The 20,888-nt window shown below is 39.9% G+C and overlaps 1 protein-coding gene across 4 annotated transcripts in view; it reads left to right on the forward strand.

The window, feature by feature from the left end:
* The first annotated feature begins 748 nt into the window (after window positions 1-748).
* Window positions 749-20,888, forward strand: part of LOC131045343 (zinc finger CCCH domain-containing protein 13) — a 194,320-nt gene continuing 174,180 nt past the window's right edge. For 2 of the 4 annotated variants that reach the window (XM_057978925.2, XM_057978926.2), the window contains exon 1: window positions 749-1,047. In XM_057978925.2, the coding sequence (XP_057834908.1) occupies window positions 927-1,047 (121 nt within the window). In that variant the 5' untranslated portion in view covers window positions 749-926. The remainder of the gene's footprint in view (window positions 1,048-20,888) is intronic. The other 2 variants (XM_057978923.2, XM_057978922.2) reach the window with 2 other exon arrangements.

Genomic DNA, 20,888 nt, shown 5'->3' on the forward strand with positions numbered 1-20,888 from the left:
GATAAAAAGAGTGGTAAACAACATTTAATGAATGCAAAAGACTATCGTAAATAAAAGGTAGCTTGAAATTTGAATTTAGAATGCAATACTAGGAGTTTAGAATGAGATGCAAGTGGTAATGTGAGAGAGCTAACATGAAACTAGGGTTTCAAAGTGTATAGAGGCAGTGAGAGCCAGAGTAATTTAGAAAGATACTAAATCTAGATAAGGATCCCTGCATGAGCTTGTAGTGATAACTAATATGATAGAAAAGCTAGAAGATAGATATACTAGTCACCACGTAGATGGGTTAGACACAATTACAAATTTTTGATGTAAGAATCAACACACAATGACTAATTAAAATTAATTTGATTTAAATATAGAATTTTGAATCAAATTTACAAATACAAAATTAAAAAATAAAACAAATTTATAAATTATTTTTTTAAAAACTACTAATATAAAATTAAATTTATTAAATTATTAATTTCACATTCCAATTTCTTTCTTTAAAAAATAAAAATCTCCCAATTTTATTTATATAGATATTTTAAAGATATATATACTAGGTAATCTAAGCCCAAATAATTGAAAAAAAAGAAAGGAAAAAGATCAACCAAAACCACCCACCTAAGAGAGTTTCTCAAGACATCGAAGTGGAAAGAATTTATTGAAAAGGGACAAGTCAATTAAAATCAGCCTAGCTAATAACCAAACACATCCAAGCATAATGGAGTAAAACAAAGAGTTCAAATATATAGTTTAATTTATCTTTGAGCAATGTCAATATTTGTTATTGCTATTTGGACCTAAATTATTTCGCTACGCAAACCAACTGTACTTTTCTTCATATCTCGGGCCCTGCGATGTCTGTGTGCATTGTTATGGTCAGTCTATTTGCTTGTTAGCTGAAGGAGAAGAGGTGGATAAATAATTGTGAGGAAATGATGTATGATCGAGATTTATATAAAACAAAGTTGTGTAATCTGTACGAGAGGAGGGGTCATTGTCCTCGACAAACTTGTTCATTTGCACACGGACATGCCGAACTAAGGAATGCCAATGGTAATATTCGTTCTTCTTCTTCTTCTTCTTCTTTTTTAAGCTTCTAACAGCTGCTTTATGCCCCTCTCACGCATTTTCAGTTTGTAAGGGCTGTAGAAGATTCTTGGTACTAGCTTTTCCTGGATAATATTAAATTATGTTGCACCACTGGTAGTATTTGAATGTGAATGTACACCATAGACTCCAAGCATGGTTATGTACATGTTTGTAGCTTTGTTGTAACTAGCTATATCAATATCTCGTGGGAATCGGGCCTTCTCTTTCAATTAATAGAGATAGAAGTTGAATATTAATTCTACTAGCTCTTCTTTTCTCTTGAGAGGTACAGGTATATGTATAAGAAAAGGAGATTTTTGCAGTTCAATCTAAGGTGAAGAAGGAGAGATTAATGCCCATACTAGTTTTCTTTCATTTCTTGGTCTCGCGCAGACCCCGATTAGTTTGTTGTGGAATCAGCCTGCTCCTCGAATAGACACGAAGTTAACTCTATCCTATTACGCTGTTTGTATAACCTACTTTTCTAGTAGCAACTCTTAACTTTTCAATCGTAGTCATTGAGCGTAATTTTTTTGTAATTGGCTAGTTCACCCCTGGTGTAGTCTATATGAGGACCCATATTCCTCCAGTTTTCGTAACAAGGCATTACCTTCCTTAAATTTTGTTGAATTTTTTACTTACCGCTTCATTCTCTCATAGACTGATCAGTCTCGTGGAAGTCAGTAAAATGATTCATTCATTCAACACCATTTTGCTCTCATCTATATCTCAGACCTCCATTAGAGTTACACTAGATTGCAGTCAAATTCGTACACCAGTGTTCATCCTACTTACCCATGGGGCATTCTGCAAGTTGGATATGACGGAGATACAAGAATTTGTTTCATTTCTTCTCAGATGACAGCCTTTCTTTCTTCACACTACCTCGGCAGCTAAGATTGCTTGGACTTAGGCAGGTCACCCTTGTAGATACTTATCTAAAGCCGGCTATGAGGGTTTCTTGCTACTCAAGAAGAAAGTTTATTTCTTTATGTTATTATCTTAGTTATTTGCATGCTTATTGCTTTAGGTTACAAATTACAGGCTAGGTTAATTAGCGTATTGTATGTTAGATGCTGTCTCCTTAATGCTTTGCTCTAATTTTCATTGTGCTTGGTTCACTTTGATTGTTTTTGTGAAGTAAGTTAGATTAACCTTATCTTGATCGCTAGTAACACAAATCATCAAACTAGCCTAATCCTAGTGGTTATGGTGAACCATTTTGCTATGCTTATATGAATCTTTTAGCTCGCTCACGGAAGATAGAGAAGTTCAACCCACATAGAAGAATGTATCAACCGACCATTGCTCCAATCTGCACTGCCATGCTTGTCGAGGCAACGATGGAGTAGATAGATGCTTGCTCCTTGTTCCGCTCTATGAGATACAAACCTAAGGAACAAGGGTATGAATTGGGGCTCCACAACTCGAATCAATAGAATGAAGCCTCTTATCCTGTGTCGGGAGAAGTCCTTGCCTGGCTCTATATCCCAGCTCAACCCTCCATTTTTTGAGATAGGGCTAAGGCTCAATTTCTGAGTTCTAGAGTAGGGGTGGGAGGGAATTATAGTAGCCAGGCAAGTTAGCCATAAGGTAGGGGCCTTCCTCCCCCTACCTATATAACTAAATTGGGGTCCTTTATAGCTCTATAGCTCGTAGGGAGATATTCCTAATATTATACATGTGATTTGAGGTTGTTTTGGTGAACAATCGAAATCTCTCCTCACTTGATCAAGTAGGTCCTTCCCCCCACCCCCCAACTATAGCTGGCAACCACACATAAAAGCTCCTCACATGATTGTCGTCTACTTTGCTAAGCATCCTCCCTTTCCAATCATTAGCACACATTGTTTGGTTTTTTCCATCTACATTTTGGCATGCCCTATGCAACTCCCATTGTTCTCTTTATCCTCTATTTGGGAAAATTTATAGGTTTTCAAATCCTATCTTCCTTGTTTAAACCATGTCCATAAAAGATCATGGGACCCCTTGAGACTCCTTAAATCATGATTTTGAAGGTGCCTTATAGTAAAGACTATTAGTTCTCCCATTTGACCATAACATCTTCCCTTCCCTTGACTAGGCTAGCTAGCATTCACATGTAAGTATCATCACCTCGTATGAGCTTCATCTCCCCTTGATACAAGAATCCTCCTTTTCCTTCTAGGGAAACATAATGGTCATCCCATCACAAAGACCATTAATTGGATTACAAGTGTTGACATAGGGGTCATGAGGCTCACTTGCAATGTTCAACCCCTTGGCCTACCTAATCCATGGTTGCTTCTATGTATGATGATGAGTATGATCACATCCACTTCAAAGGGATCTTTGGGACTCCCATGAAGTATGGATCTCACTTCAAGATCCATGTCGTAGGAGTCCATCCAACTTAATGATCATCTCCAAGGTGGCCTTCCTTAGAAGGCCCTCTATTGATTGCTATTCAAAGCTTAGAGTAATATTGTCATCATAGTTTCCATACAGATTTGTCTCCTCATTATGCAAGGCATTTCTTGCATGCTTTGAAGCCCAAGGATACCTATTGTGATAAGCATCCCTCTTAAGGATTATTCCTTCAATGTTCAACCAAGGATACTTACCATGATGAGCACATGTATAGGTATTGTCCCTTTGGTCCCTTGTTCAAAGATATTTGTTGTGATGAGTATCTCTCCAGGGATCATCCTTGTATTCCATCACCTAGGGGTATTCTCTACGATGAGTTTCATTTTAGGATCGTCCCCTCATTCTCTCACTCAAGGATAATTGCCATGATGAGTCTCCCTCTAGGGATCATCCTCTTTGTCCCAATATTGGGGATACTCAATGCAAGTCTTGGTCTTGATTGCATGTGCCTTGATGTAATCTTCCGCCTTGATGTAATCTTCAATACCAATTATCTGATATGGAGTGTATCCTTGAGTGCAAAATGCTTGTCATGATAAGTATTCCTTGAGGGACCTTCTTCTTTCTCCTAAGTTTAGTGACATGCGTTGTGGTGGATATCCGTGAAGAGATCTTTTCTCCTTCCTTAAGTTGTGGGATACTTGTTCTAATAAGTATCGCTCTTGGGATCCTCTCTGTGGATTCCCATACTTTTGGGATGATTGCTTGGATCCTCGTTATCTTGGGTAATACAATCACTCTCTTGGGGACAATGGTCTTGCCACTTGGGTGTGGTTTACATGTCTCCATCACTGGCCATCCCTATGAGGATTCTTGTAGGAATTCCTTTACTCGTCGTGTTTGAACAAGTTCCACTCTTTCTTTGTACTTGAATTCCTAAAGTTCATTGACACCTCAAATAGAAGCCTCTTTGATTTGCTGCATGGTGAATCCTTGCAAGTTCACCCTAGCTCTAAATGCTTTATTGTTACATGATTAGGGTAGATTATCGATTCCTTCAGAGGTAATAAATGTTAAGTTTTCACATTTCATGAGATTTAGTGGAAGAGCTTTTGGAAAAAAATATGCTCAATTTTTGCCTCAATGTTTCAAATCACACTCCATGATCCATAATTGGATAAGAAACAAATGCTATTGATGGTGCAAGATCTAGGTTTCTAGCTTTAAGGTCCTCTAACTGTAAAATTTGTATGGACTTTTTGTGCCTTGTTCCCCCACATGCTAGGCCTTGATCACACTCATTGATTAAAGAGTTCTTATTCCTAACTATCAAGACCTTGCTTTGGGACATTTTTCACATGTATCTTGATCGATGCTCTGTCTTTCTTGATGAGATCAGTCTTTGTAATGTCCCCTTTCTAGCATTCATGGCATGATGTTGTCGTTAGCCTATTTCCCCATGGTCCCGTAGGCTAACTAGGACATTAAAGGAACTTAGAGGCCATTTGGCCTAGACAGTTTTAGTTGCAAGCCATTTTGAGGGGTTTTGAGGTAGTTTTGGGCATACTTACTATTTATAGTAAGTCATTCTGGACATCTAGTGGCAGTGACATGTCGATGGTAATTGTTTAAAATCGACAAGAAGATTTATTTATCATTGATATGATTTATTGTGTGTTAATAAAGTTATTTTATAAAGTTAAATATAATTATTTAACTTTATTAATGCATATACTATAGTTGTGGGAAATATTTAAATAAAAGAGTTCCCCTTTGTTCTATAATACATTGGAGACATAAAAAGTGTTTGGGGACTTATGTTGAAGGAAAATCATGTTACATGGCATGGGAAATATTAAAGAAAAAGAAATCGCGATAAAATAGGGCCCAAAAAAGCAATCACGAGAAAATAGGGGCGAAAAAGAAAAAGTCCCGAAATTATAGGAAGGGGCAAAAAGGGTGATTTTGTTTATCCCACATTGACAAGAGGAGTGAATGAGCTCTTAGAAAGGGTTATAAAAGAGATTGAAGTGCTCTCTTTCAATAGGCTTGGTTGATTGGATATTTGATGCAGTAATTTGGAGAGTTTCTCTCAAGGGCTTGGAGGACGAAAACCCTCGTCGCTGTCATTCTTCTCGCTGTTGAAAGACACAGGCAGGAGGATATTGGTTGGGCTACAAAAATCAGAAGTTGTGTTTGTGTTCAGGTGATTCTATATTTACATAGTTTATATTTTGCTGGTTGGAGTTGGATTTGCATATCAGATTTGAGGTTTTCAGCAAGAGATAGAGACACGGGGCTGGCCATTCAGCATTGGTTCATCTACAGTTGCATTGGGTTTAGTCTGGACACACCATTCTTGCTGGTCATGATATTGTCTGCAAACATTTTACCCTGGCTGGCTGCACCATTCCCAGTTTGATTTGAGTTCAAAATTCAGACATGTATGAAGCCTGAAGCTCACGACTTGGTCATGATTGAAGGCATGCAAATCATTGTACACAGTTCTGGAAAGAATATCAGGTCTGCAATGTTTTGTATCTGTTTGTAGAAACTTAAGCAAATCAATAAAGTCTGAAAGTGATCTGCTGTTATTGTTTTTTTCAGAACCATTGATTGAGTCTTGATGTGTGTCAATCTTAATAGTCAAAATAAATACATATATATATTTGTGTTTAGTTATATTATTGCTGCTGTAAGTTGCATTACATTATCAATTCCATACCTTCATAAAAATTTAGAACAAACAACTCAGAAAATTCAGTAGACAGCGGGCCAGCAAACTGTTTGACAAAATTCCATTGAGTGGGAGGGCACAATTTTGGTCCAGAACAAGGGAAGTTCTATAGTGGTATTAGTGCATGTTTGCAAACTATTTGTCATAATGGCTAATGTCTGTTACAGCTAGTACTTAGAATGCATGCCAACTGTTTGTCATAATTCCTAAGCAATACAACCAAAGGGAAAGAGCAAAAAATTGGTATAAGCAGGGGTGATCATTACAGCCCTCAAGAGGCTCTACCGTGGAGTGCACTCAAGTTTCTTTGCTCCTTCAGCAATCCAATTAGTGGTCTCCTCTTGAACCTTGATTAGTCAAAGTGACTTGACCAACCAGTAGACCTTGGCCAGGTCAAGTATGTCAGGCTTGCCCTACTCTGCCTAGGCAAGCCTTCACTCCTTTGTTGACTTTAGGTTGCCTTAAGAGGTTTGTTGCCTCACTAGTGCTTGTCTTGAATCCTTAGTCTACGTGGGTTTCTTTGTTGAGCTTCCCTTTTTAGGTTTGGTGTGTCTTAGGCCTTGTTGATGCAATGCATGTCACTTTGATAAATTGCATTCCTTAGGATGACCCACTTGTGTGGCATTGCATACACTTTGAGGCATAGTCCATCCTAAAGGAACAAGAGGCCTATTGTTATTTCATGATTGCATGAAGTTTTCCTATGTGAAGCACCTTCCTTCTCATATCCAAGTTGGCCTTGACACCATTTAGACCTTTGGCAATGATGCTACCCCTAGTGTCTCAATTGTGTTGAAGTGCTCTCGATTTTTGCCAAGTACTCAATTTAGCATTCCTTGCTAAATTTGATGCTTTGGCAACAACTTATCTCTTGGATCTCCTAGATCCCCTTAATCTTAACGGGAGAGCTTAAGGAGTTGATGTGTTGTAGTCAACACATCAGCTGTACACTGCAAACAAATATTAACTTGGTTGTTGTAGTGCAGCCTTGTATTGGGTGCCTCTCATCACTCAACTTGGCAATTACATGGATGTATTCACTTGGGTGATGCTTCTCATTGTAGAATTGCTGTTGCTACCCTTGATGCCTTTGCAACAACTCATTCTTTCGACCTCTAGGATCCCCTCAATTTTAACCTAGATGTTGTAGTGCAGCTTTGTATTGTTAGGATTAGCCCTAACTTGTCTCTAGGTGAGTGGGTGCATCTCATTTCTAAGCTTTGTAATTACATGGAGGTATTCACTTGGGATAGGGTTGTCTAGGTGGATGTCAATTGAGAACATTCCTTAGGTTCCTCCCAAGAGGCTTTGCCTATGGTGGTAAGATGGGCTTCCTCGTCTCTCTTGTTTTAGTCGTGTGTTTGGTAATGTGGGTTATTGTTAGCATTCATTAAGTTAACCATGCATGGGATATAAGATAAATAGGACTCTCTAGCACATCTGCTACTCAATACACATTACGTATCTCAAGATGCTACATATGTCTTACAACCTCTTTGGTGTGATATTATCTTTGGAAGCATTCCTATCGTAATGCAAGATGGGGATTGTAGGCTATTGAGCTAGACCAAACATGTATGATTGGAGAGACTCTCGGGTGATTGGAAACTGTTCTTAGGAGACCTTGCATTCTGCTTGTAACTCAGCATTGTTTCACATTTTAGTTCTGGGGGGGCCTTTGGTTGTTTGAGGGTTGGGTTTTTTCTTTTAAATACTCTGTGCACCACAGTGCCTATCCTCGATCTTCTTGACTTGTTTCCCTAAAACACCTTATTCAGTTATTTGTTGTGGGACCCATTGAGTCCTTTGGGCATTGCGGTCCATGCTCCCTTTGGAACACCCTCTTTGTTTCTAGGACCCTCAGGTCCTCTAGCCATTGTAGTCCATGCTCCCTTGGGGGTCACCTTGTTTGTTTGTGGGACCCCTTGAGTCCTTTTTGGCTTGTGTTCCCTAAGGGGCACCTTGTCTGTTTTTGAGATAGCTTAGGTCCCTTGACATATTTTGTTTGTGCTCACTTGGGGGTGTCTTGTTTTTTGTGGAGCCCCTCACATCTCCTTACTATTCCCCCTTAAAGTTGTCAGACACCTTGGACACTGTGATATCCCCATCTTTAACCTTATAATAAGAAGCAATAAATACACTTATGTGATCAAGGGTGGCAGCCTTGAAACACCTTTGTAGTCAGCATAAAATGCCTATTGTTATGTTTGATAATATTTGTTATCTGTCAATGTATTAATTAATTGTATTAAGTGGGTTGCCACTCTCAGGTAGTTAAGGTGTCAGTTGGTTGACGGATGTGTTCCTCTCGGCAACCGTTAGGTCCTTTAAATATGTTGTGTACCGCCAAGGAAGGGGGTATGGTATAGTCAGGTGAACTGTAATCCTTGGCCAACCATCTCTGGTCTTCTTTGTAATAATTGCATGTGCGAATAAAGATATATTTTACTGTCGTGTTTGGTATGCGTTGTCATGTACATTATTATTCCCTGTTTTTAATTTATCAGTTGTAGCGGTAAACATTTTGGCGCCGTTGCCTAAAAAGAAATCGGGTCAACCTTGAGTGATTCATGTCCGTAGACCCCAATAAAGGTGAGAAGAGGCTACAGGGTGGTCAAGACCAAGCGATTAGGTGATTCGCCGACCCTCGGCCCGAGGGAGCACAAGGACGAGTCAGAGCTTGGAAGTACCCGAAGTGTTGGTACGCTAGAGGTGGACGTGTACAGGACGTGCGCGTGGCCGGGAGTGCAAGGAAAGCATCGGATCGTGGCAGTCAGAATAGTCCACCCAGGTTTGGCACACTTGGAAGTACCCAGATTGTTGGGGACCGTGGAGGTGGACGTGTAGAGGACGCGTGCGTGGCCAAGAGTGCAGGGAATGCACAGGAACGTAGCGGTTGGAATATTCCCCTAGGTTCGACACACAAGGGAGTAAGCAGGCGAGAAACCAATTTGTGGGAACTTGTCCCTCATCGAGGAACTGAGCCGAAGACTCCTTCGGTACCTTTCGAGTGAAAACAATGATGAACACCTAGGAGAAGCAAAAACTCCCTAAATTTATAGGGGATGGATCAGAGGATCCAATACGGCATTGCAAAACATGTAGAACGATATGGGAGGCGAAGGGCCTAGATGACCAAGACTACTGGCTGAAGGCATTTCTCGCCATCCTTTGGGGAATTGCCATTGACTGGTACATAGACCTTGACGCCAAGTGCAAGGCGGGATGGACTGATCTAAGGAAGGCGTTTGACGAAGAGTTCAAACTCTTGAGGATGACAACAAGATTGTAGCGGAAATCTATAATACCAAGCATGGCAAAAATGAGAGTGTACGCACTTACAACCGTAGGCTCAAAGAATTGTTGAACAAGATGGAGAACCAACCACCCAATAGGTTGAAGAAGAGGTGGTTCACTGAGGGATTGATCCTTTCGCTGTGCAAGAAGATGAAAGTAGTGCCTCTGTCCTCGTACATTGATGCTTACAATCGGGCGATGGACATTGCGAGTGAAAACAAAACTTTCTCCCAAGGGAAGAGGAAGACCGACAATGACGAGAGCACCGAAGGTAGTAGTGATGAAGAATCCAAAACCGTACGAGCCCTTCGACGAGATATGTTGAGAATGATGGAAGAGTTGAAGGCTGAGAAAGGAACCAATAAAGAAAGTAATAAAATATGGTGTATTGAATGCAAAAGCGAGGGGCATACGAAAGGTAATTGTCCTAGAAATATGTTTTGTGAGATTTGCCAAGTGCTGGGGCATTCAATTGAGGAGTGCCCATACAATTTGAAGACGAGAAGTACACAAGTACTCTTCACACAGGGAGAGTCCACTCCATTGGATCCACATAATGCATTGCCAGGCAGTTATTGAGGGCGAAATCAAATACAATATGACTCCAAAGGGCGTCCTATCATACAGTGCAGACAATGTAGTGAATGGGGACACTTTGCGAGTGACTGCTAGAATAAGAAAGACAACATACAACTATTGTGCAAATGGTGTGGACTTGAGAATCATGAAGACACCAATTGCTCGAAGCAAAAGGGTATTAATATGCTGGATGTAAAGGATCAAGACAAGGCAGTTCTGGCAATCACAAGAGCATAGATGAAGAAGGTGATGTACCCAGACACTTGTATGGAGAAGGAAGGACTCCAAGAAGCCAGAGCTGAAGTAGAACAAGTGCTAGTGAAGGAACGAGTAACCTCCAATGGAATTGCAGGTACGTCATTGCAGGAGGTAGAGAAGAACATGGTTCGGCAGGTGCTACAGACAACCATACCCATTAGGGTGGTAGACCTTCTTCAAACTGTGCCGCAACTGAGAATGGCAATTGCCAACATAGTCAGTGACGACACAGTCATCCAGAAACAATGTAAGCCGCAAGAGGAGGAATTGATGGGGAAACCACCACCTGAAGGGAATGAGGCCAATGATCTGTTGCTGACGGTGAGCATCGGGAGGAAGCCGGGTGTTGTCGAGATGGAAATAATGGGCCAAAAGTTGGCAAACACCATCGTTGACGAGGACTCGGGAGTTAATGTGTTGTCGGAGGACACTTGGAAATGTCTGGGGAAGCCGACACTTTGGCTGTCCACCTTCCACTTGGTAGGTGTTGACCAACACGACATCGAGCCGTTGGGAACATTGATGGCACAAAAAGTAATGATTGGGACAACAATTTTTCTTGGACTTCGTAGTCATCCTGTTGTGGAAGAAGGCATACAATGCATTCCTTGGGAGGGGATGGTTGATTACGGCCAAGGCGAATCATAATTGGAAGCAGAACACACTCTCGATCGAGAGTGATAGGAGGAAGTATGTCATCGACTTGAGGAATTAGGTTGTGAGTAAAGAACTAGCATCCTCTGACTCAGAGTCCGAGGGTGAAGAGTTAGGTATGGACAAAGGGAGGAAGAGGATGGAACCGAATGACGAAGGGGTATTGGAACTAGAAGATTGCTTGAAGGATGAAACAAGTTCCCTCAATGGATTATTCCACTAGCAAATGGAGGACTATGAGGTATTTTCGCCAACATGTAGTTTCCTTGAAGCGACAACTCTCAGTGAAGAGCAACCCATGGAAGTATTTAAAGTTATGGATGATATGTTTGGTAGTACGGAGATGGAAAGTGGAAGGGAAAAGCCCATGAAGGAAGAATAGAGGTGGTGCGAACAAGGGAGCCTGTATGAAAGGAAATCATACCCAGATAGAGTTTGATTGTATGCAAGTGTACTGTCAAAAAATATGGAATTGAGGGAAAAAATTAAACAGAAGGAACCATACAGGCAAAGACAAGAACACTGTGCAAGAAGTCCGTACACTGTACAAAGAGCACAAAGATTAGCCACGAGGCTATTTCCGTACACCATATGGAAGGCAGGAATGGGTTGTGCCTGGTGCAGGTCATTCATTGTATGATCACAACAGGTACGGGCACAACAATGGCATACGTCATCCAATGTACGGACACAACAACGTACGCCATCCATCGTACAGACACATGTACGGACACCACAACTGCTTCATTTGTATGACATACGGGAAGAGAAGTTCGTATGGCTTGAGATGTACAAGGAGTTTTCATGGCATCCGAAGAAGTCCGTATAATGGCAGGAAGAAACAAATCCATATGAGGGGTCCATATGACAATTGAAGAGGCAGGTACGGTGTTGTAATGTCCCTGCTAGTTAGAGATTTCTGGCCTGCAAAACAGATTGTTAGGATACAATATATATATATATATATATATATATATATATATATATATATATATATAAAATTCATCTTTAACTTTGCAATTTAACCTTTATACTTAATTAGCACGATCATAATTTTCATCTAATAAAAAAGGATACGAAAGCCATACGAAAGTATGTCCTCAGGCGGCCATAAAGCTCGCCTTCTTGGAACCCCTTGGTCCCAAGCCCTCCAGGAAATCGAAGATGAGTTCGAATCCTGTCTTGGGTGTAACCTCTTACACCCAAGCCATCCAAGGAAGACCCTTGTCTATTCCTTGCCTTGGGTGATGCCTCCATCATCCAAGTCCTCAGAGGGGATCAGCCAGATCCGTCGAGTCCTGTCTTGGGTGTAACCTCTTACACCCAAGCTATCCAAGGAAGACCCTTGTCTATTCCTTGCCTTGGATGATGCCTCCATCATCCAAGTCCTCAAGGGGATTGGCCAAATCCAACTCCTCTTGGTTGAACTTAATCAACCAAGCCCTACATATGCATATCAGTAATCAGTATATATACTGCCCTAGGGACTTCATAATCCCTTCCTTAGACTAAGGGAGTTTCCTCCCTATAGCCTCCAACATGTGTTTACATTTGTATTTATAATGCACTTTGATGATTTAGTACTATTTTATCTCCTAATCTACATTTTATGTTAACATGTATTCTTAATGTATTCTTTAACATATATTCATATTAAATGTACTCTATCATTGTTAACATATGCATTACACCTTCCTTGATAACATCTATATTCCTTATTCATTCCCTATGTGTAGATTAGTATATTAATTAATTGTATTCCTTAATGCACACATGTTCTAGCCTTAATATATTCTTACCAATGCTCAATGAAATATACATTAATTAATATTAACATATTAATTATCATACTTAATTAATGCTCAATGAAATATACATTAATTAATATTAACATATATTAATCCACACTAATATATTAATTATTTATAATATATTATACCTTACCTCTTACCTGCTGGTCACGAAAGTCTGCTCCTGAATGCTCTCCCGTGCTCCCCTCTCCCCTTCCCTTGCGGTGGCTGCTTCCCTTTAAAGCCTCGTGAAGGGCTGTGACCCTCCACGATCCCCTTCCCTCCTTGTCTGTTTGCAGCGTCTCCTTTTCTTCTCCTCCCTATCCCCCCTTTATTTCTAATTCCAAACTCTATTAATATGTGTCTCATTTATCTTTTAAGGGACACGTCTTATTAAAAAGAGATCTCTTTGAGAAGAGACATTACTTAATAGCCACCATTCCATTTGCAACACATTAATCATTTTGTTTGATATAGATCGCACCACTTCAAAATATTTACGGTTTATGTTTTGACCAAGTTATACACTTACCACTTGAATTCTTCTGTCCAGGTCCTTCTTGTGAATGAGTTTTGCCCACGTCTACTGTATTCTCATTATACTTCCTTTAACAAATTGCTAACTTATAAAACAATTCCTTATTATTTATATTTGGTATGGCAATCGATATTGTGGTTTTATTATAACTTGTTGTAATCTTGGACCATGAATGGCTTAGATAAATTTAAACCAATCGCTGCATGGATATTGATGTTTTGTGTATGGGCCTCATAATACGATCGTCATTCCAGAACTGATTATTTAGGAAACATAATCTCTGAATTTTCTTTGATCACTTACTCTGATAATTACTTAGCTTGTTTATAGAATCAGTCCTACTTAGTTGACATCGACTTCTTCCAAATTAGTGCCACTGTGGCCATGGTTTTGTTAGTTATGAATAATACATAAATATCTATCTTCAGAATATTATCATTAATGAATATTAATTAAATAATAATATTAATTAATAAACAAGTATTTAATAATTTCAATTAATCATTCATTAATAAATATTATATTAATTAGTAATAATTATTTCATTTAGGTTTTATATATATAATGATCAGAGAGGGGACATGACACAAGGAGGGGTCATGACAGTCCACCCTTCCCGAAATTGCTTGTCCTCAAGCAATTGATAATTTTATTAAACTGAGTCATATCCCAATAAAAACACAAGGTATACATATGTATGTTTAAAGGGATGAAGCAAACATGAAGTACATACAATACACGTATTAATTATACACGGAAATACACACAAGGATATTTTTAAGGCATGAATCATTCATAAGGTACATAAACAAGTAAATTTAAGTTAAATATGAAGTATGTACAAGGTAAGTAATACGTAACAAATACGTGAAGCATGAAGCAATTCACTTTAATACATATGAAACATGTGCAAACAACATGATGTATGAAGTAGCATACATGTAAAGCACATAAATATGGGCAAGGCATTAAGCACATTGATAAGCATTCACACCGCTAACCTTTAAAACAAGAAGCATGAACATAAATACATAGAACATGAAGCATACGAAACTTGTATGAATATACGCATGGCATGAGCTAGGTAAGGAACATGCATGAAGAATGAATTTAGTATTCACAAATATTCGCAAGGTAGGAAGCATATACTTGTAAGGAATGAAATACTCATTTGGAAAGTACACACATATTAAAGAGCAATGTTGTAGTTTTGTCCCACAGGATGGCAGGATTATGCTCTGATACCACTGTAATGTCCCTGCTAGTTAGAGATTTCTGGCCTGCAAAACAGATTGTTAGGATACAAAATATATATATATATATATATATAATTCATCTTTAACTTTGCAATTTAACCTTTATACTTAATTAGCACGATCATAATTTTCATCTAATAAAAAAGGATACGAATGCCATACGAAAGTATGTCCTTAGGCAGCCATGAAGCTCGCCTTCTTGGAACCCCTTGGTCCCAAGCCCTCCAAGAAATTGAAGATGAGTTCGAATCTTGTCTTGGGTGTAACCTCTTACACCCAAGCCATCCAAGGAAGACCCTTGTCTATTCCTTGCCTTGGGTGATGCCTCCATCATCCAAGTCCTCAGAGGGGATCAGCCAGATCCATCGAGTCCTGTCTTGGGTGTAACCTCTTACACCCAAGCCATCCAAGGAAGACCCTTGTCTATTCCTTGCCTTGGATGATGCCTCCATCATCCAAGTCCTCAAGGGGATCGGCCAGATCCAACTCCTCTTGGTTGAACTTAATCAACCAAGCCCTACATATGCATATCAGTAATCAGTATATATACTGCCCTAGGGACTTCATAATCCCTTCCTTAGACTAAGGGAGTTTCCTCCCTATAGCCTCCAACATGTGTTTACATTTGTATTTATAATGCACTTTGATGATTTAGTACTATTTTATTTCCTAATTTACATTTTATGTTAACATGTATTCTTAATGTATTCTTTAACATATATACATATTAAATGTACTCTATCATTGTTAACATATGCATTACACCCTCCTTGATAACATCTATATTCCTTAATCATTCCCTATGTGTAGATTAGTATATTAATTAATTGTATTCCTTAATGCACACATGTTCTAGCCTTAATATATTCTTACCAATGCTCAATGAAATATACATTAATTAATATTAACATATTAATTATCATACTTAATTAATGCTCAATGAAATACATATTAATTATCATACTTAATTAATGCTCAATGAAATACATATTAATTAATATTAACATATTAATTATCATACATAATTAATGCTCAATGAAATATACATTAATTAATATTAACATATATTAATCCACACTAATATATTAATTATTTATAATATATTATACCTTACCTCTTACCTGCTGGTCACGAAAGTCTGCTCCTGAATGCTCTCCCGTGCTCCCCTCTCCCCTTCCCTTGCGGTGGCTGCTTCCCTTTAAAGCCTCGTGAAGGGCTGTGACCCTCCACGATCCCCTTCCCTCCTTGTCTGTTTGCAGCGTCTCCTTTTCTTCTCCTCCCTATCCCCACTTTATTTCTAATTCTAAACTCTATTAATATGTGTCTCATTTATCTTTTAAGAGACACGTCTTATCAAAAAGAGATCTCTTTGAGAAGAGACATTACTTAATAGCCACCATTCCATTTGCAACACATTAATCATTTTGTTTGATATAGATCGCACCACTTCAAAATATTTACGGTTTATGTTTTGACCAAGTTATACACTTACCACTTGAATTCTTCTTTCCAGGTCCTTCTTGTGAATGAGTTTTGCCCACGTCTACTGTATTCTCATTATACTTCCTTTAGCAAATCGCTAACTTATAAAACAATTCCTTATTATTTATATTTGGTATGGCAATCGATATTGTGGTTTTATTATAACTTGTTGTAATCTTGGACCATGAATGGCTTAGATAAATTTAAACCAATCGCTGCATGGATATTGATGTTTTGTGTATGGGCCTCATAATATGATCGTCATTCCAAAACTGATTATTTAGGAAACATAATCTCTGAATTTTCTTTGATCACTTACTCTGATAATTACGTAGCTTGTTTATAGAATCAGTCCTACTTAGTTGACATCGACTTCTTTCAAATTAGTGCCACTGTGGCCATGGCTTTGTTAGTTATGAATAATACATAAATATCTATATTCAGAATATTATCATTAATGAATATTAATTAAATAATAATATTAATTAATAAACAAGTATTTAATAATTTCAATTAATCATTCATTAATAAATATTATATTAATTAGTAATAATTATTTCATTTAGGTTTTATATATATAATGATCAGAGAGGGGACATGACACAAGGAGGGGTCATGACAGGTGTCCTGAGGAATTAAATCCATACGAGGAGTTCCTATGGTGATTGGAGAAACATGTACGGTTTGAGAAGGGAGGATATCCGTACGAGGAACATCGATTGAAGAAGTCTGTGTGGTAGGAAGCAAAAAGCATATGTGGGGTTGGTTCGCAAAAGGCCGTATGGAAAGGAGGTGGAGAACAGGGAAGAACAGAGCAGCCGTACAAGGTCGTGTGGACATCGTACGAGATACCATATAGGTTGTATGGAGGACAAGGAAGGAGCATACCGTACAGGCGAAATCAATATGCCATATGAAGTAAGCCTGGAAATAAGAGGTCGTAAGGGAACATTAAGCTATATGTGGGTGCAGAAACGGAAGACACCAAGCCTATGGAGGATCGAGTGGAACCGTACGCAAGGGACCAAGAAGGTTGTATGGGCAAGCAAAAGCCGAACGTGAAGGCAGTTTGCATCAGGCCATACGGGCTCAGTATAGGAGACAGCTTGGCAAGTCGTATAGGTAGAGAAGGCAGAGAGAATTGTACAGTCAACAATGTTGGCTACACACTATGAAATGTCCATTTTTTGGCGTCTTGAAAAATTACAAAAATCATGTCTGCCATGGAGTTTTGTGTGGTTTTGAAGGTCTTAATTTGGGCTTGGCTCGGGACCTCACGAGGGGCACTGCCCCTCGACCCCGCTGGGCATTGTCCCCAAACCCCCATTGGGGGCGTTGCCCTGAAACCCCTGTTTGATTTGACAGGTACACTACAAGTTGGGGTTGTCCAGTCCAAGTCATTGTCTGTCATTAGTCTTCTTGAATATTACTTGATGTTTACTTGTTGTTTGGAAGACAACTTTTTCTTTTGGGGGGGATGATGTGGTCGGTATAAAATGCCTATTGTTATGTTTGATAATATTTGTTATCTGCCAACGTACTAATTAATTGTATTAAGTGGGTTGTCACTCTCGGGTAGTTAATGTGTCGATTGGTTGACGGTTGTGTTCCTCTTGGCAATTGTCGGGTCCTTTAAATATGTTGTGTACCGCCAAGGAAGGGGGTATGGTATAGTCGGGTGAATTGTAATCCTTGGCTGACCATCTTTGGTCTTCTTCTCTATAATAATTGCATGTGCGAATAAAGATATATTTTACTGCTGCATGTTTAGTCCTTAATGTATGGTTGGTGAATGAACAGATAACACAGTGTTTTCCACACGTACCAAATACTCATGTAACAGAACAGTCATACATCACAACATAAATAACAATGATACCAGTTAGACCAGAAGAGTTATATCTTTATTCAAATGTCCAGAATGTCCATACATAATCCCCCTGCCGAGGTTCCAACCAAACAATATATAGACCCGACGGTTGGTCAAGTTGCCAACCGTCACCAACTCCCAACTACCCGACGGGAACCTCTCGGCGACAAATATAATCATAAACACAACATAACACACTTATAAATATTATTCTTACTAACATACGTTATTTATCCCTAACATTAGCCCCCCCCAAAACCGTAGTCGTCTTCCAGACGACTAAGACAAGAAAAGTTGAAATATATAAAACATAACTAGGACCGAGAAGAGGGAGGAGCCGTCCCTGTAGTGGCCGTAGGAGGAGGTTGCTGTCCGACATGAAGTTTCAGGTCCTTTTTTGCCAGCAGCTACCGTTCCCGTGCTTTCTTTACCATGTGAGCAGCTTCCAGTAGCTTTTTATCTTTTTGTTCTAGCTGTGAGGTGAGCTCTGCCACTTGGGCCGCTAGTGCCTGCACCTCCTTCTCCTGTATGTTGCAACGGGCCTCATAGGTGGTCATCTTCATTTCCATCTCCTTCCTCAGGTTCCTTTCCACTGTAGCTAATTGTGCCTGCTTCTCACCTTCCTTCTTTAGTGTTGTTATGTACATCTGCTGAGCTTCTTGCTCCACCTGGTGCTGCCGCATCTGTAAGTACACATCCCGGAAGGCCCTCTCCATGCTGCAGAAGGTGGTGCCCAAGGTGCCCGTGCCTCCCACCAGGTGCTTGTGGGTCCAATTTTGAATCATCTCTGGCGTACTATGGTCCGACCACCCTTGCTGCTCGAAGTGGCGTGCAAACTCCTTCGTACACCCCGTACTCATGAAGTGACATAGTTGTGTAGCGTCGGCTGAATTGCTGGCCTCCATCTGTCCAGTAAGCTGTGCCATGCTGCGTGCAACATCAGAGAGCCCCTGTAGCTCTCCCAAGAATTGTTGGAGTGAGCCTGCTGGATCACTCAGATCTGGTGGGGTGACGTGGAGTCCTGCGAGTGCTCCCTCCGGTCCACTGCTCTGCTTGTCACTCCCTCGGCTCTGATGCTCTTGCTCAATGGGTTTCCCTCCGTCCAGGTCTGAGATAGTAATATCTCTGTCTGGAGTCATGCGCGCCCCAATGGCCATGTTATGTGGTGTAGGGGAGGGGGGAAGGTGCAGGGTGAGTGCGAACTGCCCTAGCCATCCATCCAGCGAAGCGTCTATATCTTCGTCCGTGAGAGTATCCAGTGCTGCCACTACCTCCAAGTCACCCTCAGTCATCCGTATATTCCCCGTCTCCTTCCCTGTTGGAGCCGTACTAGTACTTGCTAGGGTCGCACCAGTATTTGCTGGAACTGTACCAGTATCTGATGAATACTAGTGCATGTACCTGCTGGTACCATACCAGTTCCTGCTAGGACCGTACAGGTACATGCTCATGTTGGTACCGTACCAGTACTTGCCAATGTTGTACAAGTACATGTTGGTACCGTACCGATGTCTGCCGTACCCAAGTCCACCGTACCAATGTCTGTCGTATCCTTTGTGGTTTCTGCTGCAAGTACGGCCAAGCTGATCTATGGTAGTGATACCCGTCGTTGTGCTGGTGGTTCCCTTTCGTTGATTTTTCGGAACAGCACCCCTACTGGTCGTACATCTCCCATGGGGTTGGCCACTGCAAGCACTTCCTGTGGTACTGTTGACATGTATTTTGTACACCATCATACATAGAATAAAATACCTAAGGGTATCTTATCCTCTCTTGAATAAAGTCGCTAACTGCTGAAGATTCGCATGAAGGATCAGTTAGGATGACTTCAAGGTTCCTTTTGGTAGGGTCTCTACATGTGGATAAGCTCCAGTGGTATGATGTGATTTGCTGGAATCACAAGGGGACTTACATTGAACTTCCGATCTGCTTTGCTGGAACACAGGCTCTTACTAGCTTAGATTAAAAAAATGGAAAAAGGATGAGGGCGAAGAGAAGATCTAATCCTAATACTAAGAATGTAGGAGCAATGATTTGATTTTTGATGAAACTCTAACTAGGTCTTGTTTTAACACCAATAGAACATCTCCACAAGGCTAGTGCGATCTCCTAAGGGAAGCTTTATGATGTTCAAATCATCACCGCAGGCATAGATACCATCCAAGTTGATGCATATCAATGAAGAAGCGACAAATTGAAATTGAGCTTAAGCTGAACGATTCCAGTTGACTACACAAGGCAAGTCTGCAATCAACAAACTGCTAGTAGTATGGATATACGAATTCCACCATCAATTAATCACATTTCCTCCATTCATCTAATCATCTACCATCTAGGATTGAAGACTCAACAAGAAACCATGCAAATTGCAAGAAAACGACATATTTCACCATTACTTCAATGAAAATGGAGTTTGTTTACAATCAATGGCAACAATTTCTTGCCTTGTCCTCCTATTCTACTCTAATTGCTATTTTATCAATTTCTAACTACTCTCTATCTACTAACTGCCTTCAACTATTTACAATCTATTGCTAAAATTAGCCTTTACAAATGAAATGCCAGGGCTTATATAGTGCCCACAATACAATTTGATGGCTTAGATCGATTTGAGATCAATGGCCAAGATTCAACAATGAAAACACTAATTAGGGTTTGTTACAACCATTACATAACATTTAATGCTTGACCAATGAAATAATTGTATTGCTTGGACACATGTCCTCTCTGAAAAATTCCACCAATGAATAGCCGGGGTAGGTACATCGAAGTTTGTGCCACCTTCCATGAGTTAGGTACATTGAATCTGGACATGCTGAGGTGGACCACACTGACTGGAGGAGTGATGACTGGGATGCCACCTCATCTGACACTTGTAGCTTGCTAGATATTCAATTTGATGTCGTTGAGAGGCTATCTTTGATTAACTCTTCTAAAATTATTTGCTTCTTCAACGAGCCCTTGTTCTAACTCCTTGTGTCCTTGATGTGCAGGA

Source organism: Cryptomeria japonica, chromosome 8 (assembly GCF_030272615.1).
Source record: "Cryptomeria japonica chromosome 8, Sugi_1.0, whole genome shotgun sequence".
In the NCBI taxonomy this organism is placed as follows: domain Eukaryota; kingdom Viridiplantae; phylum Streptophyta; class Pinopsida; order Cupressales; family Cupressaceae; genus Cryptomeria; species Cryptomeria japonica.